Source organism: Gopherus flavomarginatus, chromosome 22 (assembly GCF_025201925.1).
Source record: "Gopherus flavomarginatus isolate rGopFla2 chromosome 22, rGopFla2.mat.asm, whole genome shotgun sequence".
Lineage (NCBI taxonomy): Eukaryota > Metazoa > Chordata > Testudines > Testudinidae > Gopherus > Gopherus flavomarginatus.
Genome location: NC_066638.1, coordinates 11,974,249 through 12,002,052, shown reverse-complemented (window position 1 = coordinate 12,002,052; position 27,804 = coordinate 11,974,249). Strand labels below are relative to the sequence as shown.

The window sequence follows — 27,804 nt, the reverse complement described above, 5'->3', positions numbered from 1 at the left end:
ACCTGGGCAGAAAACATTTTCGGTGCCGCCTCTCAGTGGCCGAGCAAAGGCCAACAAAAAAACAGCAATCAGTGATGCAAAAAAACTCCAAACAAAAAAACCCCAGGGGCCCGGCGGCTCGGCACTCCTGGAGGAGCAGGGGCCCGGTGGCTCGGCTTTCCTGGAGGTGCAGGGGCCTGGCGGCTCAGCTTTCCTGGAGGTGTGGGGGCCCGGTGACATGGCACTCCTGGAGGTGCGGGGGCCCAGCGGCACAGTGCTCCTGGAGGTACAGGGGCCCGGCTGCTCGGCTTTCCTGGAAGCTGGTGCCCAGGGTGACCTCGCTGCACACTGGCCACCTGGATGGAAAGGCAAATTCCAGGTGCATCCAGGACGAGGGGCACAAGGCGTGAATTACCCTAGAGGGTCAGACAGAAATGGCAGGTCAGTGTGATTCTCTCTAGCCCTGCTGAGCAGAGGGGAAGGGAAGCCAACAAGAGAGACCTCACCATGATATTGTCCAGGCCTGCTGCTCCTTTCGCTGATGTAACTGCCCTGACATCCACGGTGCAAGAGCAGACTTTAGCTAGCCCTCATCACAGGGTTTGATCCTCAGTGCACTCCTCGGAGGGAGGGGCATGCTGCTACCCCAGACTGGGGACCTTAGGCACAGGGTGGATGAAGTATCTTGACCAATGTCAGACAAGGAGCCGGAGCCAGACACTGACCCCAGGTCTCTTGAGTCCCCATCTCACGCAGGATCCACCCAGGTCCACTTTATCTCATTCCTCGCCCTGCCCCAGGATTGCCACAGTTCAGCCCTAGCTCTTAGCTGATCGAGCTGCTTCTCCTCCATCCTGCCAAGCCTCCAGGTGCTGGGGTTATGCCACCTCCCAGCACAATTCAAGGCAGGGGTGGTGTAACACCCGACAGAGCCGCAGCAGGCCGGAGTGCTGGATGTTCCCTGCTTGCCTGCAGCCCACCCCCCGGTCAGCCGCCTCTGGCATTATCTCAGCCGGGGCGAGGCAGGACGTGACCCAGCTGCCTCCCGAACAGAGAGGAGAGGAGATTCCAGCCAGGGACAGAGGCTGAGAAGAAGCAGATCCCAGAGGCGTGAGCACAAAGAACAAAAGAAGCAGAACTTCCACCGTTTATCCTTACGTTTCCTCTGCTGCAATTGCGCCTCCTTGGCCACATCACACCTCTCCCCCGGGACCGAAAGGTGGGGTGGCCAGTGCTTCCAGACCAGGAACCTGGCATTAGGGGCTGAGCCCTCCAGGCCAGGTTAGCGGAGAGCAGGCACCAGTAGGGACAGCTGCTGAATGCCTGAGGCATGAATCAGGCTGGCAGAAATATACCAGAGGGAGCTTGGGAGAGGAGGAGAGGTTGGAGCTCTTAGGGCTAATGGGGAGCGGGGTGGGTGTTTAACACGATATCGGAAGGCAGCTGGAAATCATTAAGCGAGGACTGGCAGACAGCAACCAGGCAGGACCACACCGTGCTCTCCCACGGTGGAGCACAAGGTACTGCGAGTTGGCACGCAGGGCCGTGTTGACAGCTAGGCAGGGCCCTGATGGCGACACTGAGGCGTGAAGGCAGCAGCAGGCCCTGGATGTAGGCAGGGGCGGCTCTAGGGATTTTGCCGCCCCAAGCACGGCAGGCAGGCTGCCTCCAGCGGTTTGCCTGCGGAGGGTCCGCTGGTCCCATGCCTGCGGTAGGTCCTCCGAAGCCGCAGGACCAGTGGACCCTCTGCAGGCAAATTGCCGGAGGCAGCCTGCCTGCCACCCTCATGGCTCTGGCAGAACGCCCCCTCCGGCTTGCCACCTGAAGCACGCGCTTGGCATGCTGGGGCCTGGAGCTGCCCCTGGATGTAGGTAGCAGACTGTGGGCTTGTCTACATCACAAAGTTGCAGCGCTGGTGAGGGAGTTACAGCGCTGCAACTTAGGAGGTGTACACATCTGCAGGGCACCACCAGCGCTGCAACTCCCTGTTTGCAGCGCTGGCCGTACTCCCGTTTTGTCTCGGGTGTAGAGGATCCAGCGCTGGTGATCCAGCGCTGGTAATCAAATATAGACACTTACCAGCGCTTTTCTTGACCTCCGTGGAATAAGCAGGCATCCCAGCATACCTGAGGAAGCCTCTGGTAATCAAGCTGGTCTCCTTCCCCGGTTTGCTCTCGCGTTCCCCGAACCCCCGAGCAAGCAGGTCTCCTTCCCCGCGGTTTGCTGGGTGGTTCCGGGAACGCGAGAGCAAACCGCGGCGAAGCTGGTCTCCTTTCTCGGTTTGCTCTCGCGTTCCCCGAACCCCGAGCAAGCAGGTCTCCTTCCCTGCAGTTTGCAGGGTGGTTCGGGAACGCGAGAGCAAACCGGGAAAGGAGACCAGCTTCGCCGCGGTTTGCTCTCGCGTTCCCCGAACAAGCAGGTCTTCTTCCCTGCGGTTTGCAGGGTGGTTCCGGAACGCGAGAGCAAACCGGGAAAGGAGACCAGCTTCGCCGCGGTTTGCTCTCGCGTTCCCCGAACCACCCTGCAAACCGCAGGGAAGGAGACCTGCTTGCTCGGGGTTCGGGGAACGAGAGAGCAAACCGGGAAAGGAGACCAGCTTCGCCGCGGTTTGCTCTCGCGTTCCCCGAACCTCCCTTGAAGCCGCCCAACAGCGCTGCAGTGTGGCCACATCTAACACCACTTGCAGCGCTGGTTGCTGTAAGTGTGGCCACTCTGCAGCGCTGGCCCTATACAGCTGTACTAATACAGCTGTAACAACCAGCGCTGCAAAATTTTAGATGTAGACATGGCCTGTGTGGTTCTGCTGCAGGTAGCAGGATGGGTGGGGCTGGAGCCAGCTCCCCCTGTGCTCCGTGGGACACAGGAAGGGAGGGACATCCACCACAGCCTCCCACACAGCACATGGTGCCAGGCCTGTGGGAGCTCACGTGGCCATGGGGCTCCCTGGTCTGGAGTGAGCAGGGAGCAGTCCATCACTACCACCCCCACAGGGCACTTCTCGGGGCTGAATACCTAGCCCATAGCCCCACTGCCACTGGCTTGGCACTCACAGATTTCTACTGAGCCAGTGGCAGTGGGGCTATGGGCTAGGTATTCAGCCCCGAGAAGTGCCCTGTGGGGGTGGTAGTGATGGACTCCTCCCCGCTCACTCCAGACCAGGGAGCCCCGTGGCCACGTGAACTCCATTGTTAGCTGTTGGCAAACATTCCCAGGTAAATAACCTCTCCTCCCAGGCTGGCAGAGCCTCATAACTGGCCTCACGAGGCTGTTTGGGAAAGGGCACTAGAGATCGTTCCACGGTGCCGGTGGTGTGTGCTCCCCGGGTGATTCCCAAAGCACGTGGCTAGCTAGGGACATTGCGGGCACCCAAACGAGGGGCCTGAGTTTAAGGACCTGAGCGCCTGCTGCTCCTGAGTGACTTCCATGGCACTCGGGGGTGCTCAACGGTGCTGAAGGTCAGGCTACTGCTTAGGTGGCCAAAATGTGGGTTTAGGTTCCTACTGTTTGGCCCCCAAGTGTTGAAAAACGTTGCTGATGCCTGTGAAGGAATCCGGTCATCCGCCAGTGAACTGCAGCTGCGTCGGGGGCGGAACTTGTTGGCTGTTTGGAACAGGAAGGATGCCACACCCAGGGGGAACGGCGAGGGATTATCGCTCCACTTGTCGGTGCAGGTGAGGCGTTCCTAATGCACCAGGCACCACGTCTACATTGGGGTTAGGTCAGAATAGCTATGGTGCTCAGGGGTGTGGATTTTTCACCCCTCCCCCCCTGCAGGTCGACTTATTGTTAAGTGTAGGCTGTCCAGGCCGGAGTAGTTAGACACTTGATCAGGGCGGGCAAACTTTTTGGCCTGAAGGCCACATCGGGTTTCAAAAATTGTATGGAGGGCTGGTTAGGGGAGGCTGTGCCTCTCCAAACAGCCAGGTCTGGGCTGCCCCCTATCTGACGCCCCCTGCTTCTGGCCCCCTGATGCCCCCCCGCCAGGACTCCTGCCCCATCCAACCTGCCCTGTTCCCTGATGGTCCCCCACCCCTGAATCCGGACTCCCATCCACCCCACCAATCCCCTGACTGCCCCTGATACCTCTGCCCCTGACTGCCCCCCGCCACCCCATCCAACCCCCCCTCCTTCCTGACTGCCCCCAAGGACCCCTGGCCCCATTCAACACCCCTGTTCCCCACCGTCTGACCACCCCGACCCCTATCCACACCCCTGCCCCCCCAAACTCCCCTGCCCTCTATGCAACACCCCACCCAGCCTCCTCCCTGCCCCCTTACCTGCTGCCTGGAGCACCGGTGGCTGGCGGTGCTACAGCCGCACCGTCCAGAGCACCAGGACAGGCAGCCACCTGGTTGGAGCCAGCCACGCCACCGTGCAGCACAGACACTGGGTCAGGCCCCGGGCGTTGCCCCAGGAGCTCGCAGCCTCGCTGCCCAGAGCATTGCGCCGGCGGCACAGTGAGCTGAGGCTGCAGGGGAGGAGGGACCGCAGGGGAGGGGCCGGGGGCGAGCTTCCCGGACCAGGAGCTCAGGGCCCGGGCAGGAGGGTCCCGCAGGCTGGATGTGGCCCGCGGGCCATAGTTTGCCCATCTCTGCACTAGATACACTGAGCACAAAAAGCATTTATCACCTCCCACCCCTGCACCCAGAGGGAACCCAGCCCTCCTCTGGTGCCCTCGGAGGTTCTGTTCTTGGTTTTTCCGTCGGTGCAGGAACACCGGTTCCCTGAGTGACAGTAGCTTGGACGACAGAAGTTGTGTCTATGCGAGGGGTTAGGTCGCTGTAGCTCCATGGCTCAGGGACAGGTGATTTGTAGACTAGGCCTGGCTTACGGTGTGACCTTAGGCAAGTCATTGCCCTCCATTCCCCTTGTCTGTGCCTCGGTTTCCCCAGCTATAAAAAAAGAGTCCTGTACCTCACAGGCGCATTGTGAGACTTATGGTCTGTAAAGCACTTTGAGGGCCTCATCTGAAAGGCCCAATGCTCGAGCAGGCTGCAGAAGTGCGAAGTAGGGTTATTATTTTAAATGTGAGTTTCTTGGCTTCTGCCTGTTTCCAGCCCTTCCAGTGTCTGTAGCACCCTGACGGATCCCAATGGGCTTTGTAAACAATGTACATGCACCACTGAAATGCAGCCACCTCTGGGGTGGAGAACATTAGGCCACCAACAGCGCACAGGATGGCACACAAAGCTGGGGGGTTAGGGAAGGCGAGTCCTTATTTATGCCATGCAGAGCAGCCAGGATCTAAAATATTCAGGATGCCCAAGAATAAAAATTGGACGGCTTTTGGAACAGTTTGTATAGTGAGGGTGCTAAGAGCCAATTAACCAAACGATAAACCCTTATGTAATAGAAACCACTTGGAGTCTGGGGGTGCAGCAGCATCCCGAGTTCTAGCACCTACAGCTTTTGGAGGAGCACATTCTGTGTCCCTGCCACAGCCCCACGGCCGGACAAGCTCGCTCTCACCCCACGGTCCTGGAGCTGGAGGAGCTCACTCTCCCCGCCGAGGCTCTGGAGTTGGAGTCCTGTGCCCCCACCAAATGCTGGAGGAACCCGTGTCCCTGCTTGTGCCCCCTTGTGCACACCCCTGAGGAATCCCTAAAGCGTGTCCTGCCCCCATAGAGCAAATTGCATTGGGATTAAGTGCAGTCACCTCTGGGGTGGCACATGGCAGCTACTTAACAGTGCTACACTACAATTTAGGACAGGACACTGAAGAGGAATATTCACTGGATGGGGGATATTCAATTGAAAATACCTTGGGGATGTTATTAACCAACCTGGAATTGAGACTCACATGGGAAGGACAGCCCAGCTAAGAGGGACCAGGGGTGATTTTTGAAAGATCACATTCCAGTTGAGGAATAAACCCTAAGAGACACTTGTGGGTCCAAGCCAGAAAATCAGAATCCGGAGTTCAAAATGTTTAGGGGTGCCCACCTTTTGGGGCAGCGGATTAAGCCTCCCGTATGGGAATCGCACACTCTATTTAAAGGCCAGGTGGACTTTCTGCATGCCCCGTCTCCCGACCCACACACAGGGGAGACGTCAGACCCCCCAGAAAGAGGGCACCCCCCCAACCTTGTCCCTTTCGGGGCACTGGGTGTGGGGCCTGACGGGATCAAAGAAAAACTCTTCAGCTAGTGAATGTTTGAAAGTTCCCTGGAACAGAGCAACACAGAGATGATCCCCCCTAAAAAAAAAAAAAATCCCTTTGTCCCCCTCCCCTTAAAACCCAGGAATTCGCCCCGGATTGCATTTCACGCGTAATTGATGGGGCTTGGAGCAGGGCTGGAAAGTGTTACCGAGGCCGCCTGTGCTCTCGGGCCCTGGGCTTGTCTGCAGACGTGTGAATGGGAGAGGGAGGCGCGGGATGGACTTGGAATTGGAGGCGAGCCAGGGGGCGGGGTGCAGGGGAAGGAGCGGGGCCGGGGAGCTCAGACAGCCCGGCGCCAGCAAACACCTGCAAACCGCTCACGGGAACACAATGGCAAACACAGGTGGGGGAGCCCTGTCATCCCCAGCCGCTCCTCTCTCTTAATCACAGCTGATTGCATCAGTTTCCAGGCCCTGCCAAGACCCACCACCAGCAGCAGGAGCAGCCGCCGCTGCAGCAGCAGCCGCCAGGTCAGGGTTGTTCTCTGTGTCAGGAGTTGGCTAATTTAAAGCAACTTTGCAATTACTCCCCCCCCCTTCCCTTGCAACACAAAGGGGAGTTAAAAACAGGTGGGGGGGCGGCTAGAGCCAAGCCTGGCTTCAGAGTAAAAGCCCAGCCCAGATGGGCCTGGTGAGCAGGGCCGCCCAGCGGATTCAGGGGGCCTGGGGCAACACAATTTCAGGGGCCCCTTCCATAAAAAAAGTTGCAGAACTATAGAATATTATATTCTTGTGGGGGGCCCTGCATGGCTCAGGGCCCGGGGCAAATTGCCCCATTTGCCTCCCCGCCCCCGGCCCTGCTGGTGAGTGGGTTTTGCCCAGCCCCTTGGAAAATGCAGTGGGAGGCGAAGTGCCAGGCCAGATAAAATCCAGGGTCTGATTCTGCTCCCACGCTGGTGTAAATCCGGACTAGCGCTATTGTTGTCCAGGCGGGCCCAGCATAAGGGAGTAGGGTAGTGGCTCAGCATTTCTGCCGTACCAGGGTCCAGGATTTTTTTAAACACCAGGTCCCCTGGTGTTGTGCTAAGCCCCCCTCTTCCAAGGCACGTGTGTGGCAGAGAGGAGCCATGAGGGACTGGGGAGCCAAACGACTTGTTTTCCCATCGCCTAGCCCGAGGAGGAGGCAGCAGACGCAAATCAAAGCTGCACATGGCTGGAAAGATTTTCCGTTTGTTCTGGGAAACTTTCTGGAGTCCTGATGACACAGAGGAAGAAGAGAGCGGGGGTCTGCCCTGGGACACTTAAGAGTGCTTTTGCACAGGATGCAGCAGGCTCCGTTCCAAAGCTTTGCTCTTCTGACCAAAGTACTGAGCCATAGGGATCCAGCACCCCTGGTTGGGATTGCCTAGGAGCCAAAAAGGGGTGACGTTCCTGCCGCGGATTGGAGTTCAATCTACCCCACCAGTGGGGTGATATCACGGACCTGCTGTTGCTGAGCAAATGCCGTATTGGTAACTGTCGCTTTTGCAGAATAGTCTCAGTTTCGTCACCCTAACAATCTTGCATTTGTATAGGGGATCTTTTTCTATATGGCGGAGAGGCCGTTTCACCTATGGCTGAAATGCAGCCAACTCTGGAGTGGAGCATGGTAGCTGTTTAACAGCGCAACAGAACAGTTCAGGACAGGAAGTGAACAGGTATGCTGTAACCAAATGACAAAACAGCAGGAGGGAAAGTTGTCCTTAACCAAACTGGAATTTGGCCCCATTCTGGGCAGATCACCACAACTCTTGCAAAAGGAGCCTTGTGGTTTTGGAAAGACCCTCTGCGGTCAGGCCCTTGGTTTGCTGTCTCACTGTATCCTCTGTGACCAGTAACCTCTTCTCAGCCATTGTCTGCCACTCGGTTGGGTTTTATTTCACGGCTGAGCCTGACTCAGCCCACCAATATTGCTTAAGCGTATGAGATCTGACGAGATCACGGCTGGGGGGGGGGGGGCGGTACCAGTCCGGGAGCTAATCATTGTCATTATGCCCCATTTTATCCAAAGGAAAGAAGTGTCGCAGACAGCCTTTCCCACCCCCACAGGATACGCAGGGAGTGGCTAGGGGTGTTTATAAAGTGCACAATCGCTCTGTTGTTTATCTCCACGCAATCCCTCTGATTAAACACCTGGGCCCAAGGCTAGATGGCTCTCCTCAATTCTAAGCCACTCCGTCTCAGCAAGCCTGTATTTCCAAGCTCAGTAATAATTCTAGGTGTCAGAGTAGCAGCCGTGTTAGTCCGTATCCGCAAAAAGAACAGGAGCCCTTGTGGCACCTTAGAGACTAACACATTTATTTGAGCATAAGCTTTCGTGGGCTCATTTCATGGGGGATCTCAAAGCACTTTTCAAGTACTAATGAGTATCACAACGACCGTGTTGCGATAGGGGGCGTTATCCCCCTTTAACACATGGGGAAACTGAGGCACAGAAGTGGCCTGGAGACACCTATTAAGAATGGAACTAGAGAAATGACCCATTGTTGAGCAGTGGGCAGCACACCTGTTTCACCTGGTGTTCAAAGTGGTCGGGCTGCTAGTGCAGACAGGCCCCAGTTGTTTTCAGCGCAAACGCCGGGTGATCAGAGGTCCCTTTCCTTCTCCCCTCCATGCCGAAAATGCAGCTCAGAGAGAGAGCCCGGGGTTACTGGAGAGCGGCTCGCAGGAGCTCCCAAAAGTATCACTCTGGATCAGGTCCCCATTGTGCAGCCACGTAGGAACAGCGCCCCCAGGCTCCACCCCAGAGGGCTTACTATATAACGTGGGCTCACGCTCTGTTGTGTTTAGTGACTTCTGCCCTCCTGATTCTTTCTGGTTACAGATACACACACACGACGCTTGCACACGGATGTCCCTCCCTAGATCAAAGGTTGTTACTGGGCAGACGTGCCAGCCACTCAGGATAATTAAACTGGATTCTTTAGTCAGGCAAACTCAAATGCTGCCATAATGCCTTTCTCCTCCCTTCCCACTTCCGGGGGCCATATAGTGTTGGCAGGGATGTACTGCATCCACTCACCCCTCTATTCCATTATTATTTGATCCAAACCCCAGACATTTTAAGGCTCGGAAAGATACTTTTGTCACCTTGCGGCGGCTTTTGCACTCTGGTCAAAACAGGCACAAGGGCTGAGATGTAATAATTACCTCTGATCAGTGTCCTTGGTTAAAGCAATTTGCATAGGGAGGGGAGTACCATGACAGTATTCTGATTTTTGCAGATGGGGAAACTGAGGCAAGTAGGGGTGGGGAGAGCGACTTGCCAAAGGCAAATGGCAAAAGGGGGAATGAAACCAACTCTCAACTCGTAGGCCTGTGCCCCACCCACTAGACCACACTGCCTTTCATTACAGCCCGGTATGGAGGAAAAGGGTGGTCTTTTCCTGGCCCTGGCCCTGCCCCTCTGTTGGTTCCTGTAATTCACCCTTCTGACCCTGTCACCGTGGCCTCCCACCACAGTTGCTAGACTCCACCTTAATGAGGAGCATCGCTGACTCACCAGCTGTCAAGTCCCTTTGCTACACCTGCCTCCATGTGCCATGCAGGCTACAGATTTCCTCTCTGGTCTCCAACGCGCTGTAGTGCACGGCGTGTGTGGCCCTGGCTGTTTCCATCAGGTGCGGCCTGCGATCCGTGCGCAGCCAGGCCCCGGTGTGCGGTGCTGGGCCAGAGCTGACGACAATGTGCACACTCACTGCTCTCCTGGATGTTTCCTCTGTAACTCTAGATGAGAGCGAGTTTGAGCCCCTTGTGAATTATTCCTGGGGGCAGGGAGCGTCCTCGCTCTGCCTGGGGTTACGGGCTAGTGAGCTGGTCCCGTCTCGCCCCCTTGATCCAGTCTCAGCAATGCAGGAAACGCCAAGCTGGAGTTGGGCTATGGTCAGTCGGGGGCCTCGAGCGGATCCCAGGAGACTGCTGACTCGCCATTCTGTGCACATCCACCAGCTCTGAGCGGGGCTGAGGCGAGGGGGGTGATGGTTTCCATCCACTTGGTACGGACACTTAGCCAGAGCTGGCCCCCTAGACGGCATCCAGGGCAGCCCACCTGCCTGTTTTATTCGTTCGGTAGGATCACAAATCCTTTGCACCAGCACCTTCCACCTGAAGATTTCACTGCACCCAGCAGGTGATTTGGGTGGTGTTGCCAGGTGGGCACCCCATGAACATCAGCTGGAGATGTGGGGGCTCAGCATCTTTGAAAGTCCGGTTTGTCGTCCGCATAAGTGCCTTGGGGGGGTGTGAGAATGGTGAAAATGAGGTACAGAAACGCAAAGTAACTTGCCCACCCACCCTGCCCCACTGCAAAACCTCTCTGACTCTGTCAAGTAAGGACCAAACTCCAGCCCTGCCCCCTACCTATCCAGATTTACCTACAAGCTCTCACTAAATTGCTGCTCAGCCTCCGTACATCCCTGCCCCTCTGTGCACCTCAGTTTCCCCCTCTCAAGCAGGGATGATGGTACTTCCCTGTCTGCCACGGGGGTGGGGGTAGGGGCGGGGGTGGGGGCCTGCCAAGCTCTGCTCCTTACTGTGCATAAAGTGCTTTGAGATCCGAAGTACCAGGAGCTCGGAGGAGGAGTCTCTGTTTGGGCCCAGCTCTGATACGGATCAAGGGTAAAAAGCTGCTGATTCCACAGTTTGCATCTCTGCTGCCCATGGGACACTTGCCCTGTGCATGGGTCCCTGCTGACGTAGGTGGGGAATATTTGCAGGGCTCCGCAGTGGGGTTAAGGCTGTGCTAAGGGCTCTCCTGCACTCCCCTCACTGGCTTGATTTATCCACCTACAGCATAAGATCTTTGGAGCAGGGACCGTCTTTCTGCCACGTGTCTGTACAACTTCCCAGCACCACAGGCCCTGATCCCAACAGGCACCGTCAGGTGCTATCCCCAGCATTGCCAGCTCTTGTGACTTTATTTTTTTCCCCGCGAGACTCTCAATAGTTGCTATTTTGTTTAAAACCTTAGTTCCCGGCCGCAAAGTTACGACAGTGCCAGAAACTGCCTCCGGTGCCGTCCTCTAGCCGCTACAGATCTACTGCCATTGATATCCGCCACCTGTATCAATCTTGTAACCACGGTTACGTGGGCAAAGACAATTAATTGCCCCTTCAGTATGCAGCTGCGGGTCTTGTTAACGCAGCCGCGGCAGGGGAGGAATTAAATATAATTACATGCCTGGGTGGCGTCCCAGCTGCAGTGGCGGGGGGGGGCCCTGCTGGAGCTAGCACTCTGTCGGCATTTCCCGGCTTGTCGGGGATCAAATATTGTCTGAAACCTCTTTACCCTGGGCTGAAACTTGGGGCAGCGTGGCTCAGTGGGGAGATCGGCTTCCTGGGGGAGCTGCAGCCGATGTCGGGAGGCACAAGCTCGGACCAGGGGGCAGAACAGTGAGTGGGAAGAATATTGGCTAGGTTTGGCCAACCCAAAGTCTACCAGAGCCTGATCCAAAGCACTTGGGAGTCAATAAGGATCATTCCAGTGACCTCCATGGAGCAGGCCCATAAGGATGAGCTGAGACGGGGTGTGGGGTGGGGAGGTTCCTTTATTGTTTGAGTAGTTTTAGGGCAGGTGAAAGGAGCTGGTTTGAAAACCTGGGGCTCATGGCCTTTGTGATTCCACAGCTCAGGTTAGACAAGAGCTAGGGTGACTCAGCCCTGCCCTCTAGAGGGGCGAGGAAAGAGTTCGATCTCCAAACCCGTTCAGTCCATCCGCTGGGACTGCCAACAGGCCAGCAAAATAGATGCGAAGGATGTGGCTGTCGTGATCCTGACTGAGACCCACCAAACTTATTTCACACAGGCCGCCAATCCATCAGAGAAGAGCGACATCTTTCCCTGGGTTGGCTTTAACTCAGCAATCAGGTAAGGAAAGACCTTTGTCGCTGATTTCCTGAGCCACCTTCCAAGCTCTGTGCAGCCGATAGGCAATTCCTGGCTGGCCGAGACTAAAGGGACAATGACCCCAGCATCCAAAGACCTTGATGGCCTTTCTCCAGCCAAGGACTTAAAATGTGTCATGGTCGCTTCGTTATTGACCAATCACACGTTAGAGGGGGGACGACCCTGATCCCTAAAGCTCTGTTATTTGTACCAGCGTAAATGCGACTCCTTCGCCCAGTCGAGATTGCTGTGCAAAAATCTGTGTATGTGTCGAATGAAGCCAGTTCTCTCACCCCAGCGAGAACCGGCTTGTATTGGGTACAGTGAGTTTGGTCCATAGCCCAAGACAAAAACCATCTGCAGCGCCTTCGGGCTGCTCTATGCTCTCCTGTACTGCCCCCTAGTGGAATTCTGGCTTGATATGGAATGTATTTTTAAACAAATATATAATTGATAAAAGACCATCTTTCCTAACTGAAATAATTGTGGATAGGGAAATATTTGGAAGGGGTTTATCCAGTCAGGACAGATTTGCCTTATCTCTCCTCATCTCTTCCCTGCGGTGGTTGTTGGGAGGTCAGAACCTGAATAAGGCAAAATAAATGATGACAGCAAGACCCAGCAGAGAACAGCGTCCCAGTGTGCCAGGCGCTGTACGTGTGCATAGCAAGAGAAGACCAAAGAAGGAAGGATCGTGATCGCCATTTTATAGACTGGGAACTGTGGCATATAGAGATAAGCAACTTGTCTCAGGTCATGCATAGTCTCTGGCAGATCCAGGAAATGAGCCCAGGTCCCCGGCAGTTGTCTAACCATGAGATCTTCCTTCCCATTTGGGCAAAATACGGCTTTGTGCTGTTGTGATGGGAAAAGGTGCTTTCAAAGTTGGTTATGTGAGGAATAACAAGGCTGCTCCTTCTCACTGTGCTGCTGAAGGACTTACTGGAAGAGTCAGAGATGTGTGTTGGCGGTTCTTGCTGCCTGTAATCGTAGGGATGGGGATTATTCTTTAACAAAAGCCTGTTCCTTCCAACTCTTTGGCAGGTGTTTGAGTGAACTGGATGCAGAGCAAAACACTCTGATTTCATTCAGACAAGCCCTTCCCCCTCTCGGCTAATCAGGGTTCACATCCTGGGTGTCCATGTTGAGGGGAGGGATAGCTCAGTGGTTTGAGCATTGGCCTGCTAAACCCAGGGTTGTGAGTTCAATCCTTGAGGGGGCCACTTAGGGATCTGGGGCAAAAACTGGTCCTGCTAGTGAAGGCAGGGGGCTGGACTCGATGACCCTTCAAGGTCCCTTCCAGTTCTAGGAGATTGGTATATCTCCAATCATTTCTTTTCTTTCTATTAGTTCTCCAGTCCTGCATGGAGTGTCCCTGGAAGAAGAAAGGGGCAGTGTGGGAGGGCATCAGGGAGCTGGGCATGTGAGAGTGTGTGAGAAAAGGATGCCCACTCCTCCCTATCCTCAGCCTCACCCCTCCCCTTCCCTGGCCTCTGGGGATTTAACTCTCCGTGCAGGCGGTGGCTGGTTCTAGGACTCATGCAGAGGGGGCTCACTGGAGCATAAGAATGGCCATACTGGGTCAGACCAATGGTCGGTCTATCCCATCTCCTGGCACTGGCCAGTGCCGGATGCTTGAGAGGGAATGAAGAGAACAGGGCAATTATGGGAGTGATCCATCTCCTGTTGTCCAGTTCCAGCTTTGGACTGTTAGCAGTTTAGGGACACCCAAAGCATTGCATGTGCCCCTTGGGCAAAAGATGCTACAAAACGCGTCTCACCGCGTTGACTTGGTCACTGAGCGTTTTATTGCACAGCCTGGGAACCCAGGCATGGACCAGCCAACACCCCATTGTGCTCGATTGCAAATTCCCTGGAGCAGAGGCTGCCTCTTGCTCTGTGTCTGTACAGCTCCCAGGACAGGGGGTGGGATCCTGAGCTGGGCCTCTAGGTAGGGTTACCAGAGAGCAACTGTGAAAAAATTTTTCACCGGGTTCCGAACCTGCTCTCGGTGGCCCTGGCTGCGGGGCTGAGATGACCGAGCAAATACATTGGACAGAGTATTTAGTTAGCAGCACAGAGTAGCTGTCCTGGCTGCATTACTAGCTGGAGTATCAGCAGCACCTGAGCCTTAACCCCCAACGGGCCGGTTAGTTTGGGTCTAATACGCCACCTGACTCGAGCTGGAGATCGTTAGGTGTGGACGGGCATCGGGTTAAGAGCAGCACTCGAGTTCTACCTTGCGCTAACACTGCAGCGAAGACCAGCCCAGAGAGGGGCCTGGGAACATGCACAGGCATTGGAAGCTGAGCGTGGACCGAAGCCAGATCACCGGAGCCCCACCTGTCTGAACATGAAGGGCATAAAAAATCCAGGTTTGAATGTTCCAGCTGGACTTAATCCTGATAACAAGTCTTTGAATCTGCAGGAAGCAAAGGAAATGCAGCCCATGCTATGATCCAAACCCTGAAAAGGCTTCTGTTCGGTGAGGAAAGCATCCCATCTCCATTCTCCCCCCCTCCCCCCCAGTCACACCAATTCAGATCTTCCTTGAGAGGAGGAGGCAAATTCCAGTCTCTACCCCCCTGGTGGGGATCCCATTACAGTCCCTGTTTGTCACCCGTCCTCCCATGCAGGGACCCCCAATTTCCTTTGGCTGGGGTGTCTCTGCTCTTTCTTACCCACACAGCACATGAGCCAATGCCACCAGGGGTTGAGTTCTTGGCAGACTCCTCTGCGCTTCACCATCCAGGACCAGATTCTTTGTCCGCCATGTCAGAGCGCCATTTTGCCCGGCTGCAACTCTGTCTGGCTGGAGGGTGGCTGGGCCAAATCTGAGGGGCATTGTCAGCCCATGCACCAAGTTGCAAGACCACTCACTGCAGTGTGGCCTGGCCACCCTCCATCTGTACGGAGGGGTGGACGGGTGACATTTCAGTGGCATTGGGCCCATGCACACAGAGCAAGGCTCTGGCTTACTCTGGCAGCAGCTGGACTGAGTTACCATGGGACCACGGCTGAAAAGTGGTCAGAGCAGGTCCTCCATGGCCAATGGAACTTTGAGCAAGTGTAAAGACCTGCGGGGGAAAAGAGGGGGCGTTTGCTCCCCCTAATTGGCACAGCTCCCCCCCACCTTCCCCTCCCTCTGCTGTCCCATGGGGAATGCACTGGACAAGAATTAGGTAAGGTAATAACCCAGCTCGAGTGGGTCTTTCTGCTGTCCCCTCTTTCCATCGGGGTTGGGCTGAGAACCGGCCTTGCCCCGTTCCTCGGCCTTCCGCTGGCCTCTGCTGGGACAAAAGGGTAATTGCAGGCCCAACCAAAGCGGGCGCGATTACGGGCAGAAAAATGAAAATGGAGGGAAATGACCTACTGATAGAGGTTCGACCACCCCAAGGGGACCGGGTCCTGGCAGGGGTGTTGACTCAGAGCCATTGAACCCAACTTTAAACCCTGTATATGATGGAAACCACTTCAAGCCAGGGGGTGTGGTAGCACCCATAGTTCCAGCACTCAGGGCCGCCCGGGTGGGGGGCAAGTGGGGCAATTTTCCCTGGGCCCCACGGGGGCCCCCAAGAGAATATAGTATTCTATAGTATTGCAAGTTTTTTTTATGGAAGAGGCTCCCAAAATTGCTTTGCCCCAGGCCCCCTGAATCCTCTGGGCGGCCCTGCCAGCATCTATGGGTCCTGGGAGCTGAGTCTATGAATTAGACGTCTAGTCGGGCATGGAGTGAGGTGTGGATGCTGGTAGACGGGTGGGCAGGTTGGAGAGGGCTGATATTGGTACAAGAATTTATTGTTAGGACAGGACACTGGCAGAAGGCAGTGTCTCCAGGTGGAATTTGGCCACAGCACCAGGGATATCCCCCTTTGCCTTGTGGAAAATGTCATGGGATTGTTAATGACAAGCAGATGAGCCCTTATCTGAAAGGGGGCTACTGGAGGGGCCATCTCCGCCTCACGCTGCGGTGTTGGCTTAGTGCTGGGGCAGCGGCTGAACCATCCTAGTATTCCCCGAGCCACATCTCTGGCCAGGCTTGAGGAATCTGGCAAGGTCACATCGTAAAGGGGCAGGACCATGGGCCCCAGCCCTTCTGGGGGGACCTCGTCAATATGCTAAAGTGCCAAGTTTGGGGAAGCCACCTGTGTGACACTGAATGCAAATTATGTCATGAGATGATTTGCATATTTGCCAGTAGTTTGCATATGACCCGTAACTTTATTAGTATTAGTTTTTGAATGGTGTGGATTGATTGCTGGTGAAGCACATTAGCTTACAGCTCTGGCGGGGGCACCCTCCCCTGTCATCCATTACCCTCTTCTCAGTTCATTTTTAGACCCTGTTCTATGTGTCCTCCAATGAGTCTCCACCAGCCTCAGTCCCACATGCCTTTGTCCCCTGTTCATTCCCCCCATCCTGTCTCCCCATCAGCCTCCATCCCTTTCATTCACCAGAAGGCAAATCAGAAGAACCCCAATTATTATTTTTAAAAAAGTCCTGATTTTTAAGCCAATCTCATGATTTTTTTTGGGGGGGGGGAGCTTGACTCATGGTTTTTGGATGCCTGGGGTCGGTGTTCATAAAACCAGGCAGAAGGAACAAAATCCTCCCTAATCACCTTGTATAATCTCATCCTAGAGCCGCCTCCTTCTAGACCCTTGTAAATATCTTAGGATGTGTGATGTTGCATGAAACTGTAGCCAGAAAAGTTACTCATGGCAGGAGAAGGATAGCCCAATGGTCTAGGATTTGGAGCCCTGAGTTCAAGTTCCTGTTGTACCATAGACTTCTTGTGGGACCTTGGGCAAGTCACTTAGCTGCTCTGTGCCTCAGTTTCCCCATCTCTACAATGGGGATAACAGCACCGCCTTACCTCCCAGGGCGCTATGAGATTGTGAGGCACTCTGATACTAGGGTAATGGCAGTAATACCTGGCAAGTTTCCCTTGTTTTATTGGCACAAATAAAAACTGGCATTGACAGCAATTCAGGCTTGGGCTTCTTTACCCGGTGTTAATAGCCAAAGCAGGAGCACTTTTTAAGGCCGTGTCCACACACAGAAGTTGACTCATTCTAGGGTACAGCGTCCCCTAGTGTGGATGCAGTCATGCTGGCATAAATGGGCTTATCCCAGAATCGCTATTCCTCGGCGGGAAGGGGGCTAAGCTGTACTGTCCTAAGGCATCTTTATACCAGTGTAAACTCCACACTAGGCCCTGCTAGTTCCTGCTCTAACTAGAACAGAAAAAGTCCCATCCCCTAACCGACAAAGTTATACTGGTCCACCCAGTGGCGGATTAATGATTTTGCTGCCCGTAGGCCCTGAAATAATTGTCGCCCTGCCCAGCCCCATTCCAACTACTACCCCAAAGTCCCGCCCCAACTCCATTCCCTCCCTGCCCCTATTGGATCCCCTCCCCAAATCCCCTCCCCGGCACCACCTCTTTTCTGAGTGTGCCACGTTCCCCCTCCTCCCGCTCCCTCCCTTCCCCCCGAAACAGGTGTTTCGCGGCACAAGCGCTGGGAGGGAGAGGAGAGAAACAGGACGCAGCGGCGCGCTCGCAGAGCAGGCGAGCTGGAGCAGGGGAGCTTCTCCATGGGTGCTTAAATCTGTCGCCCCTTCAAATTTTCCGCCCTAGGCCTAGACCTTGTCGGCCTGGGCGATAATACTCTGCTGGGTCCGCCTGTGTGAAGTGCAGGCCTAAAGTGCAGAGAGCAGTGCTGAAGTCTGCGGCCTCCGAGGAAGCTAATTCTTCTCTCCTTTACTCGGGGGTCAATCAGGAGTGACTGCACTTGCGTCACTGATGTTACTTTGGTTTAAAAGGCAGGGGATGAGACCAGATTCCGGCTCCCCCTGCCCAGCTCTCCTGTTCTCCAGACCTGCTCCTGGTTTCTGGCTCTTTTTTTCGGCTCTTCCTTCTTTCTCTCTCCGTCCCCAGCAGCCAGCTGCAGCGTCTGACCACCCTCTCTAGCCGCTTTGCTCCTCTCTCCCCTGCCGTAACGGGAGGGAGCGGTGACCGCGGAGAAAGCAGGCCGGTGATGACGTGCTCAGCAGGACGCTTCCATTGGGTTAGAACCGTGATGTCATAATGCCGATGGCTGACATCAGGCAAGGAGGTGCAACTCCAAGGTGCCATGCTGGAGCTGCAATGGCTGCTTCTCTGGGGTCCCGCCTGGTGAGTGAAAGGGGCGGGCACCCTCAGCCTGGGGGACAGATGGGGTTTGCAGCCCATCCCCGTTGGGAACAAGCACTCTGCCCACATCCCCATACCATCCTTCTTGTGCCTGCGACCGCAGTGGCCCTGGTTCTCCAGATGTGGCTTCTTCCTGCACATTACAGATGTGCACAGCTGGAAGTCCATGCTGGACCCTGCCTCACTGCCCCGCCTGCCCTCTGGCCCGTCCCCCAGTGCATGGGAAGCCCATGATGGGGTGGGTGTGTAATCCCTGGCAAGTTAGGATTGGTTTGTGGGCGTGCAGGATGACTGGGGCCCAAAGAAGAGGCGGGGGTAAGCTGGGGGTGAGGAATGTGCGTGTGTGACCGCATGTCTCCTACCAGTGGAGGTGCCACACCATGTACAAGGAGAAGGAAGCCAAGAAAGCAGAGGTGAAGATCAACTGCAGAGACATCATATGCGTCCAGGTACGTGCTGCCCCCTTCCCCTGCGGGACGCTGCCTGTGGCTCTCTTGGGGCTGGATCCAAAGCCTGCTGCACTGGACTGGTCCCACAGGCGTGCGGGAGAGCAGGCCTGGGAGACAGCCTGCTCTCGCTGCTCCCCATGTTAAGTGGCTCTGACAGCTCATGATGATGATTATCCATCTGTTCCTCTAGCTCCTTGTGCCTGCAGAGCTCCAGCCCTTGATAGAGATGGGACACCCCCATTTTACAGATGGGGAAACTGAGGTTCAGTGGAGGGAAAGTGACTTGGCTGAGGTCACTTAGCACATCAGTTGCAGAGCTGGGAGTGGAACCCAGGATTCCAGGCATCCGGTCCCTGCTCTGACCCCTGCACCAGACTGCCTCCCGTTTCAGTGCTCAATGTTGGCAGCAAGTTGAGTATCTCCACAGTTTACAAGGGGTGGGATGTGCCAAGGAGCCTGTTTGCGGGAGAAGACGCTGTACTGGGTGCATCCGGGTCTTTATCTTGATCCTTTTCTCTTTAGCTGAGCATCCTGTATTGGTACTGGCAAAGGGAACTCACTCACCATATGGGGCTACATCTTCACGTGCCCACAGCTGGAGCCAGGTTTTCAAAGGAACTCAGCACCCAACATACCGGGCTCTTTGGGGAACCGGACCATTGCCTTCCTGCTCTAACGTGAGGCCCAGGGTGACACTGTCTGTGGGGATTGAACCCAGAACCTCTGGCTCACAGCCCTGAGTGCCTGAGCAAACAGAGGCAGCTCCATTGAATGACACTCTATAGCCTGTATGTGGTCCAGCGACTTGAGGCAGAGAAGAGCCACAGTGTGTTAGCCCGGGGATTATACTGTGGTGAGCTGGTGGAAGAAACGTGGCAAACTGTATTCCATCGGCACATGTGGGTCTGTTCACGCTGGGGCAGTTTTGCTGAAGTTTCAGACGGGAAGAAAACAGGGGGAGGCGAAGGATGCGGGGCAGGGCAGAGGAGGTTCAGACCTTCTCTGAACAAAGTATTTCAATTTGTTGTTTGGAAATGAATTTTCGTTTTGAACATTTTTTTGATATCATATTAATATAACGTGGTGAGGAATCATCCCTGGACTAGTGCCTGATTGAGCCACATGTGGTGATGAGTCCATCCTGTGCGAGGCTCCAGCCAATCCACGAGCTGGTCAGGTGACTCTCAGGGCAGGTGTATAAGCCTCACAGGAGAACGAGTTGGCCAGTTTGGCCAACGTCACTGTGTGGTGAGGAATTGTCCCCTGCCTGATAGTGGTGACGGACTCCACAGGCCTCACCCTGCTCTGGCACCAGCTTCAGCCTCGTTCCCAGTCCTGCCCTTGCGCCAATCCATCTCCCAACCTTACGCTTGCCTTGTTCTGACCCCAGTTTTGACTCTTGGTTCTGACCTCTGGCTCCAGTTCCCAGACCGACTACCAACGCAGCAACCAGTAGGCCCGTCTTTCACTGCTCTAAGCACTAGGCCTTGTCCCGCCACGTCATGGTTTCTGACAAGGAGAGTTCTGCAATACAACATTTTAGAAAGGTTGAAATTGAAACAACAATGTTTTGATCGACCCAAAATGATTTTTCTTTTAATGTGGATTTTTCCCTTGTGGAGAATTTTGAAATTTTCAGGTTCTGTTGCTATTAGAAACCCTTGGTGAAATGGAATTTCCGTCCTCCACACACCCCTTTGCTCCCCATCTGCAACACAATAGGAGAGAAGAGTTGCTGAGAACTGGGGCTGGAATTTCTTCCTGCAGACGGCTGGCTCCGGTGACGCAGCTCTGTTTTTCCCCTAGGATAACTGGGATGTGGAGGAGTTTGTCTCAAAGGTGTGCATGGGCAGGTTTCTCAGTCATCCCGCCTTTAAAATCACACTTGCCGCACTTATCATCGGCAACGCGCTCATCATTGCTAGCCGGACGGAGACGGAGGTTGAAGAGGTACGTTTGCAATGTCTGAATTGGTCCAAGACGCAGCAAACTCTGAGCAAAGGGAAAGCACAAGCACAGACTCCACTGCCTCAGGACTTAGATCGGGGCCCTGTTGCGCTAGGCGCTGTACGTACACATTGTGAGGGCTGCTACCCTAAAGAGCTATTTTCATTTCCACGCTTCTGCTCCTCTTTTCCTTTTCTCCTATTCTTCTTCCCACCTTGGTTATATTTAGTGCTTTGCTAAAGACCTTATGGGCCATTCCGATTAGAGAAAAGACCCAGTGGGCCAATCCTTGCTCAGAAAGGGGCGAGAGGGTAAAGGCAGATCAAAGGTCCCTTAATCCTGGGATGGCTGGGTGCAAAGTCAGTGCCTCAGCATCAGGCTACTTAAGATGAAGTCAGCGGTTAACAGCCCAATACAGCGGCTGGGGACCACTGGGGAAAGGAAGGCCTGACTCTGTCCTCTTTCCCATGGCAGCCTGGAGGGGATGAGTGTAGAAGCTGCCACGCTGGCTCTGTGCCACAAGTGGATCTCCCCACAGTGGTGTGATTTACCCAGGCCAGCTGTGTGGCACTGCACTCCAGCTAGTGCAGGATTGTTTCCTCGCAGTAATTTTCTCATGCATTATGCTTGTTGCTTTCCAAATTCCCAAGCGATATGTCTCCCGTTCGTTCATTAGTCTGGACGCATCGGTCGCTGTCCCCAAGTTAAGGCTGAGTGAGTTTTGCACATCAAGCAAGGCCTCTGTGATGTAGGGAGAATGCAGCGTGTTCTCCCCACTCCCTCTCTGAGGACTGGATGGATTTTCTGAGCACCTGCAAGTAGATTGTTTAATTAGTTTATGAAAATATATTTGTATTGAGGCAGCACTGAGGAACCCCAATCCAGGGGCAGGGCCCCTTTGTGCTAGATGTGGTACGGACATTGACTGAAAGATGGTCTCTGCCCCAAATTGGTTATAATCCCCCAGGAGCTGATTCCACCGCGGAGTAGATTTCACTGTGAACGTTTCCCCCCACTACTATTCAGTTCTAGACAAATCTATGCTGATTGTTACTTGTCACCTTATTACCTTCTAGGAGTCTGCAAATTGTTTTCTTAATTATTTGCTCCATTATCTTTCTGGTTACTGAAGTTAAGCTGACTGGTCTGCTTACTGGTCCCCGGGTTGTCCTTATTCCCCTTTTTATAGATGGACACTATATTTGTCTTTTTCCAGTCCTCTGGAATCTCACCCAACTTCCATCAATTGCTAATGGCTCAGGTATCTCCTCAGTCAGTTGCCTCATAGCCACATTCTTCTCTATAGGCCAAGCGCGCTCTGGCTGGACTATATCTCTCGTGATGTATCATGGCCAGGCACTCCCATGATGCACTGCTTCTCCCCAAGAGAGGAGACTGTGGTGCATCATGGGAGCTGTAGTCTGACCAGGGAACCTGTCCCATATAGGAGAAATGGGAGCTTGAGACACTGAAACTACAACTCCCATGAGGCAACACAGCAGTATTTCCAAACACAATTATTTTAGTTTTCAGCCCAAATATTTCGGCATTTGAATTTCTGCCCCCAAAAAATCAAAGTTTTCCACAGGAAAAAAAAGTTGCTTTGACCCTCTTATTCGGTCTGTGATTTCTTTTCTTTTTTAAAATTAATCTATTGTCTTTCCTATCCCCAGAGGTTTTTCCTCACCTGTATTTTTTTCTTGCCCTCTCCTTTTACTATTACCTTTTCTTCAGTTGACTGTAGCACTTTTCCTTGTCTCTCTATTATACCTTTTCTCCTTCTGTCCATCATCCCCATCCATCTGTCCACGTCCCTCCTCCTGGCCCCGATTCAGCCAGCCACTTAAGCACGTAAGTAATCGCCTTCCTATTCAGCAAAGCACTTACGTGTGTGCTGAACTTTAAACACATGGGTAAACCCCATTGGATTCAAGCTGATTTTGTTTTTGATCGCATTTGAACAGTGTGAGGAAAACACAAGCAGAGTCCCCTGGGGACATGGCTGAGTTTGTTTTTTCTTCTATTTTCTCTTGTAGAAATACTATGGGTTGTTCTCTGCCATCGATAACGTTGTCCTGACTGTCCTTACCTGTGAGGTGCTTCTCAACTGGTACTATGGATTCCGGCTGTACTGGAAGGTGAGCGCTAAGCACGGCTGTTTAGAGCCAATATTTCCTGGGCCATTAGCCACATTCCTGTTGTTCTGTTTTTCCATTCCCATTACCAGGGTCCCATTGCAACTCTTCCAGGCCCCTCTCCAAAGCCTACAATGTTCCTTGAATTGTACCTCTTATCTGAGCTTCCCCGCCAGGCTTTGCACTGGTCTCGGTGTTCTGCAACATGCAGGGCTGGTGTAACCACTAGGCAAACTAGGCAGCTGCCTAGGGTGGCAAGATTTGGGGGTGCCAAAAAGTGGTGCCCCCTGTTTGTTTGTTTGTTTGTTTTTACACTATTGCTCCCGGCAGGAGGACGGGCTGCTCGCAGTTGCATTAGCACCTACCTCTGCAGCGACATCTGCCACAGCAGACCCCGCCACCTCCCACCGCTGCGCCCCACATCACTGCCCCCTGCCCTCTCCCCCCACCAGCCCGGAGCCGCCTCTTCCCCGAGCCCCCAGGCTGCCGCATCGCTCCCTAACCTGCTCCCTCCGTCTCTGGCAGTCCCGGACCCCCTGCCGCAGGAGCGGCTGCTGCCCAAGGGCTGACGGCTGCAGTCCATGATCATTGTTAAGAGACCAAAAATAATCACCGCCCTATATTTGATTGGATCTGGTCTATCAATCAAAGTATCCAAAGCAGGGGGCATGGTTAAAGCAGCCAATTGGGAATGAGGACTCTTGGGTTCAACTCTTGGTTATCAAATCACTCGAACCTTGGACAAGTTACTTTGCCTCTCTGTGACTCAGTTTCCCTGTCCGGGTCTAATAATCCTTACCTACAACAAAGGGGCTTAATTATGCTTTGGGATGAAAGGAACAACATAAGCACTAAGTATATGCCAGATTATTACTTGATTATAATAGCATATGTTTTAGAGGCTTTGCAGTAAAATTAATACAGATTAAGAGACTGCTCCTTCTCCTCTTAAAGTCAGTGGGAATGTTACCATTGATTTTCAGAGTTAAATGACTAAAAGCATACTTGACGGGCTATTCATATCTGTGTGGAACCATGAATAATGTCTCTGGGCCGTGCCAAGGGCCTTCTGGAATAGAATTGGCTTTAAAAGGAACAAAAACAGTCCAGATTTCAAAGCTAGATGCTTACTTATCTAGGGCCCAATTCTCCATGGTTCAGCACCTTGTGTAGTCGTTTGTGTAGTGCAAAGTGGATGTGGCAGCACTATCACTCGGTGTCAGTGGTGTCACACATCCACTTTGCACTGACGTAAAGGACTCCATCAGGTGTAGGACAGCAGAAAATCAGACTGTGCCTCTTTTTCATCCATCAGACCTCAGAACACTGAAAGGTGGGTAAGGAGCTCTAACCTCATTTAACAACTGGGGAAACTGAGGCCCAGCGAGAGTAAGCATCTTGTCCAACATCACGTAGTAAGACTACGACTGAGCCGGGAATAGAATGTAAAATCCTTCACATTCTTGATCTCGTGGTGAGTGGTAAAGTCAGATTTCAGAGATGTCTTTGCGGGCCAGATCCTCAGCTGGTATAAGACAGAATTGTCCCATTGATTTCAATGGAACGACGCTGATTCACACCTGCTAAAGATCTAGCCCTTCTTATTGGCAGGTTTCAACTGAGATGCACCCCTCCCTCTGTTCTCTCATTATTACCATGTATTATATATGTTATGGTAGCTCCTAGAGGCCTCAGTCTGGGATCAGGGCCTGTTGTGCAAAGTGCTGTGCAAAAATACGGTCCCTGCCCCCAGAGGTTATAGTGTCACTGCTCCTAGGGCCTGTGCTGACCAGCCCTGCTTGTCCTCGGCTTCTCAGGGTGGGGATTTCTCTTCCGCAGGACGGTTGGAACGTCGTCAATTTTTTTATCGTGGCATGTCTCTGCGTGGGGCCTTTCATCCCTGTGCTGAACAGCCAAAAGATTTTCTGGGTCCTCAGGTAGGGAAAGGGCTACTTTGTCTTAAAGCTTGTCTTGCTGTTGTTATTTGTTTGTTGACAAGATCTTGGTAAAACACAGATCAGGCGCCATTCTGCGATGTGCTGCACATATTCCCAGGGTGCGTCTACGCTGCAGTTAGAGCAGGGGTCTCAAACTCAATTTACCTTAGGGCCAGGGCCAGTCCTCAAATCCTCCCAGCGGGCCAATAATGTCACTGAAGATGGTGTTCAGAAAAGAAAATGTTGATCTTGTATTTTTTATTTCGAATGTCTTAGAAATAAGAAAACTGTCATACAACTTTATACAATTCTTCACCTGCCAGAGAGTTTTTAGTGTTTGCCAGACACCTGTCAACGCTTCAGTTCTGTCAGTTTGTTGATGTTTGGCCTCCGTGACGGAGCAGCTGAAACCTTCAGGATTGCAGCAAGGTGTGCGTCAGATAGTTGTGTTCGGTATTTTGACTTGTTTATATTCATTGTGGGGAAAAAAAGTGATGCCTCCTCCATGGCTGACTCTGCCCAGCCACTAGTGATGGTATCTCTGTCCCTCTCCCCCGGCCAATGAGAGCTGCCGGGGGCAGAGCCTGCAGAAGACATGGCTGGCAGCATGTCTGCATGCGTCTGTCCTCTGCAGGCCTCAATGGGGAGGTTCTCAGGCTGCAGATGGCCAGTACTTTGAGACCCCTGAGTTAGAGGTATAGCTGCAGCATGTGTAGACGTACCTATTGGCTCAAAGGTGGACCCAATTGCTTGACTACAGACCCGTTTTGTTCTTAAAAATGTTCAAGAGTCCAAATAGCCAAACTTAGCTGAATTTCTTGTCTTAAGAAAAACAGTACAATACGGAAAGGAGACCAGACAGCAAGTGTGAAAAATCAGGACAGGCGGTGGGGTGTAATAGGAACATATATACGAAAAAGACTGCAAAATCAGGACTGTCCCTATAAAATTGGGACATCTGGTCACCCTAGGGAGGCTACACTTGAAACGCTACAACAGTACCGCTGCAGTGCTTCAGTATACCGTGACAGGAGGATTCATTACTGTCACTGTAATTAATCCACCTGCCTGAGGTGGTAGCTAGGTTAAGGGAAGAATTCTTCCATCGCCCTGGCGCTGTCTACACCAGGGTTAGGTCGGCTTAACTGCGTCACTCAGGGGTGTGGATTTTTGAGAGTCGATCGGGCCTTAGTGGCAGAGATGGGTGTGGAAACCAGAAATCCTGGCTAGCAGATTTCTGCTCTCACTCCTGTGTTGAGCTATGCTGTCCTTGCTGGGCTGAGCAGTGGCAGGAGCTGCTTGGAGGCTGGAAGGCCCGAAAGATTCTTCGAATGGTTTTTCTTCCAAGTCACGGGGGCCTGGCATCATCTCCCTCCCAGCACAAACTGCTCACGACTCCTCTGTCTCCTCTCAGGGTGATGAGGCTGATGCAGGTCTGCACGCTGGTCAAGGGGCTGGCCAGGATGATCCGGGTGATCCTACAGTCCATCCCAGACATGGCCAATATCATGGCCCTGCTCTTTGTCATCATGCTGGTGAGACAGTCAAGGCCTTTGGGTGGGGCCTGGCATAAAACTGGAGTTCTCCCTCCTTCCTTCCCTTCTTCTCCACTTCCTCCTGTTCTCTTCCTCTCCCCAGTGGGCCTTCTCACAAAGAGCTGTGGGAGCTGGCCCGTTGGTGAATGGCATCGAAGAGCCTCCATCTTAACCTGGAGGAGTAAATGGGAGATCCACAGGCGCTGCCTTCCTCCTGGCCCCAAGGGTGCCCTGCCGCTTCCCCCAAGACCCACCCCACCTCTTCCCACCCAATTCCGTCCCATCCCCCCTTCCGTCCCAGTGTCTCCTGCATGCCCCGGAACAGCTGATTGTGGCAGGTGGGTGGTGTTGGGAGGGAGGGGGAGGAGTTGATTGGTGGGTGGCAAAAGGGAGGCACTGGAGGGGAGGGGGAAAAGGGGAAGCTGGCTGCCGGTGGGTGCTAAGCACCCACTAATTTTTTTCCATGTGTGCTCCAGCCCTGGAGCACCCACGGAGTCGGCACCTACGGGGAGATCTGGTTAGGCATCTCAGCTGCTTTTGGACTCTACCGGGTGTAGAGTAAGGTACCAGCTGGATGGCGAAAGGGTGTAGATCCTTCTAGAACAAGCACAGAGTCCAAGGAGAGAGAGAGAGGGGAACCTAGTTCCCGAAGCGCCCACCTGCTTCCAAGCCCTAGTCTGCGAGGGGTTTGTTTTACGGTAGATTTTGGGGGACGTGGCTGCTCATTTTAGCTGGCTGAGGCTGATCATGGGTCTCGGGCGGGAGCTGGCCAGAGCTTCCAACCAGCGCTGTCTCTCTGCAGGTCTTCTCAGTGTTTGGAGTGACACTTTTTGGAAATCTGGTCCCGATGTACTTTGGAAATCTAGGGGCAGCTTTGTATTCGCTCTTCATCTGCCTCACGCAGGATGGATGGATAAACATATATGAGACCTTTGAGTGAGTGAACCTGTTAGGTTTCAGACGCACCCCCACATCCAGCATAGGGAAACAAGCCTCCGCAACAGCATACTCTTGCAAGAGGAGTGCACCCCAACTGACACACACGGACAAGCAAACAGCACAATGCTCTCCTCCTCCCCGCAATGCACAGACACACCCAGAGATAGCTAATGCATGCACACGAACACACCCACAAGCAGGTAGTGTAACCCATGTTAGGAGAGTGAGTGTGGGTCTTTGGGCTCCTTCCATCTCAGAGGATAAGAGCCTACTATAAGTACCACCTAACAACTTCCCTCCTTTAGCTCAGGTGGTAGAAACTGATGCCGTTTATGCTAGAGATTTGGGGTTTAGGCTCTGCTGGTGACCCATGGCGGTGGATTGTTACATAGACACAAGCAAGCCTCTGCGATCAAACCCTTTCCTTTGTCCTAATTATTTCAAGCCAATTTGAGAGGGTCTTTAATTGTGATCCGAGCAGGGGACAACACCTGGGGCATTTGGGCCGAAGTGGGAAGTCTGACCCCCCACATGTGGGGCCTTGGATGGCCTGCTTTTCCTTCCACATGGGGGGTGAGAGGGAAATGGGGGTGGTTCCCCCTACTTGGGGCTCAGAGGGAGATTGGCAGGATTGCTCCTCTTCTCCTGATTTGGGGCACAGAGGGG

The 27,804-nt window shown here is 53.7% G+C and overlaps 1 protein-coding gene across 1 annotated transcript in view; it reads left to right on the top strand.

The window, feature by feature from the left end:
• The first annotated feature begins 217 nt into the window (after positions 1-217).
• The window catches only part of CATSPER4 (cation channel sperm associated 4), a 34,351-nt gene continuing 6,764 nt past the window's right edge, over positions 218-27,804 (top strand). Inside the window, exons 1-7 of the mRNA XM_050932699.1 lie at positions 218-311; positions 3,496-3,650; positions 20,452-20,595; positions 22,629-22,730; positions 24,567-24,664; positions 26,079-26,199; positions 27,002-27,135. Of these exons, the coding sequence (XP_050788656.1) occupies positions 218-311; positions 3,496-3,650; positions 20,452-20,595; positions 22,629-22,730; positions 24,567-24,664; positions 26,079-26,199; positions 27,002-27,135 (848 nt within the window). The remainder of the gene's footprint in view (positions 312-3,495; positions 3,651-20,451; positions 20,596-22,628; positions 22,731-24,566; positions 24,665-26,078; positions 26,200-27,001; positions 27,136-27,804) is intronic.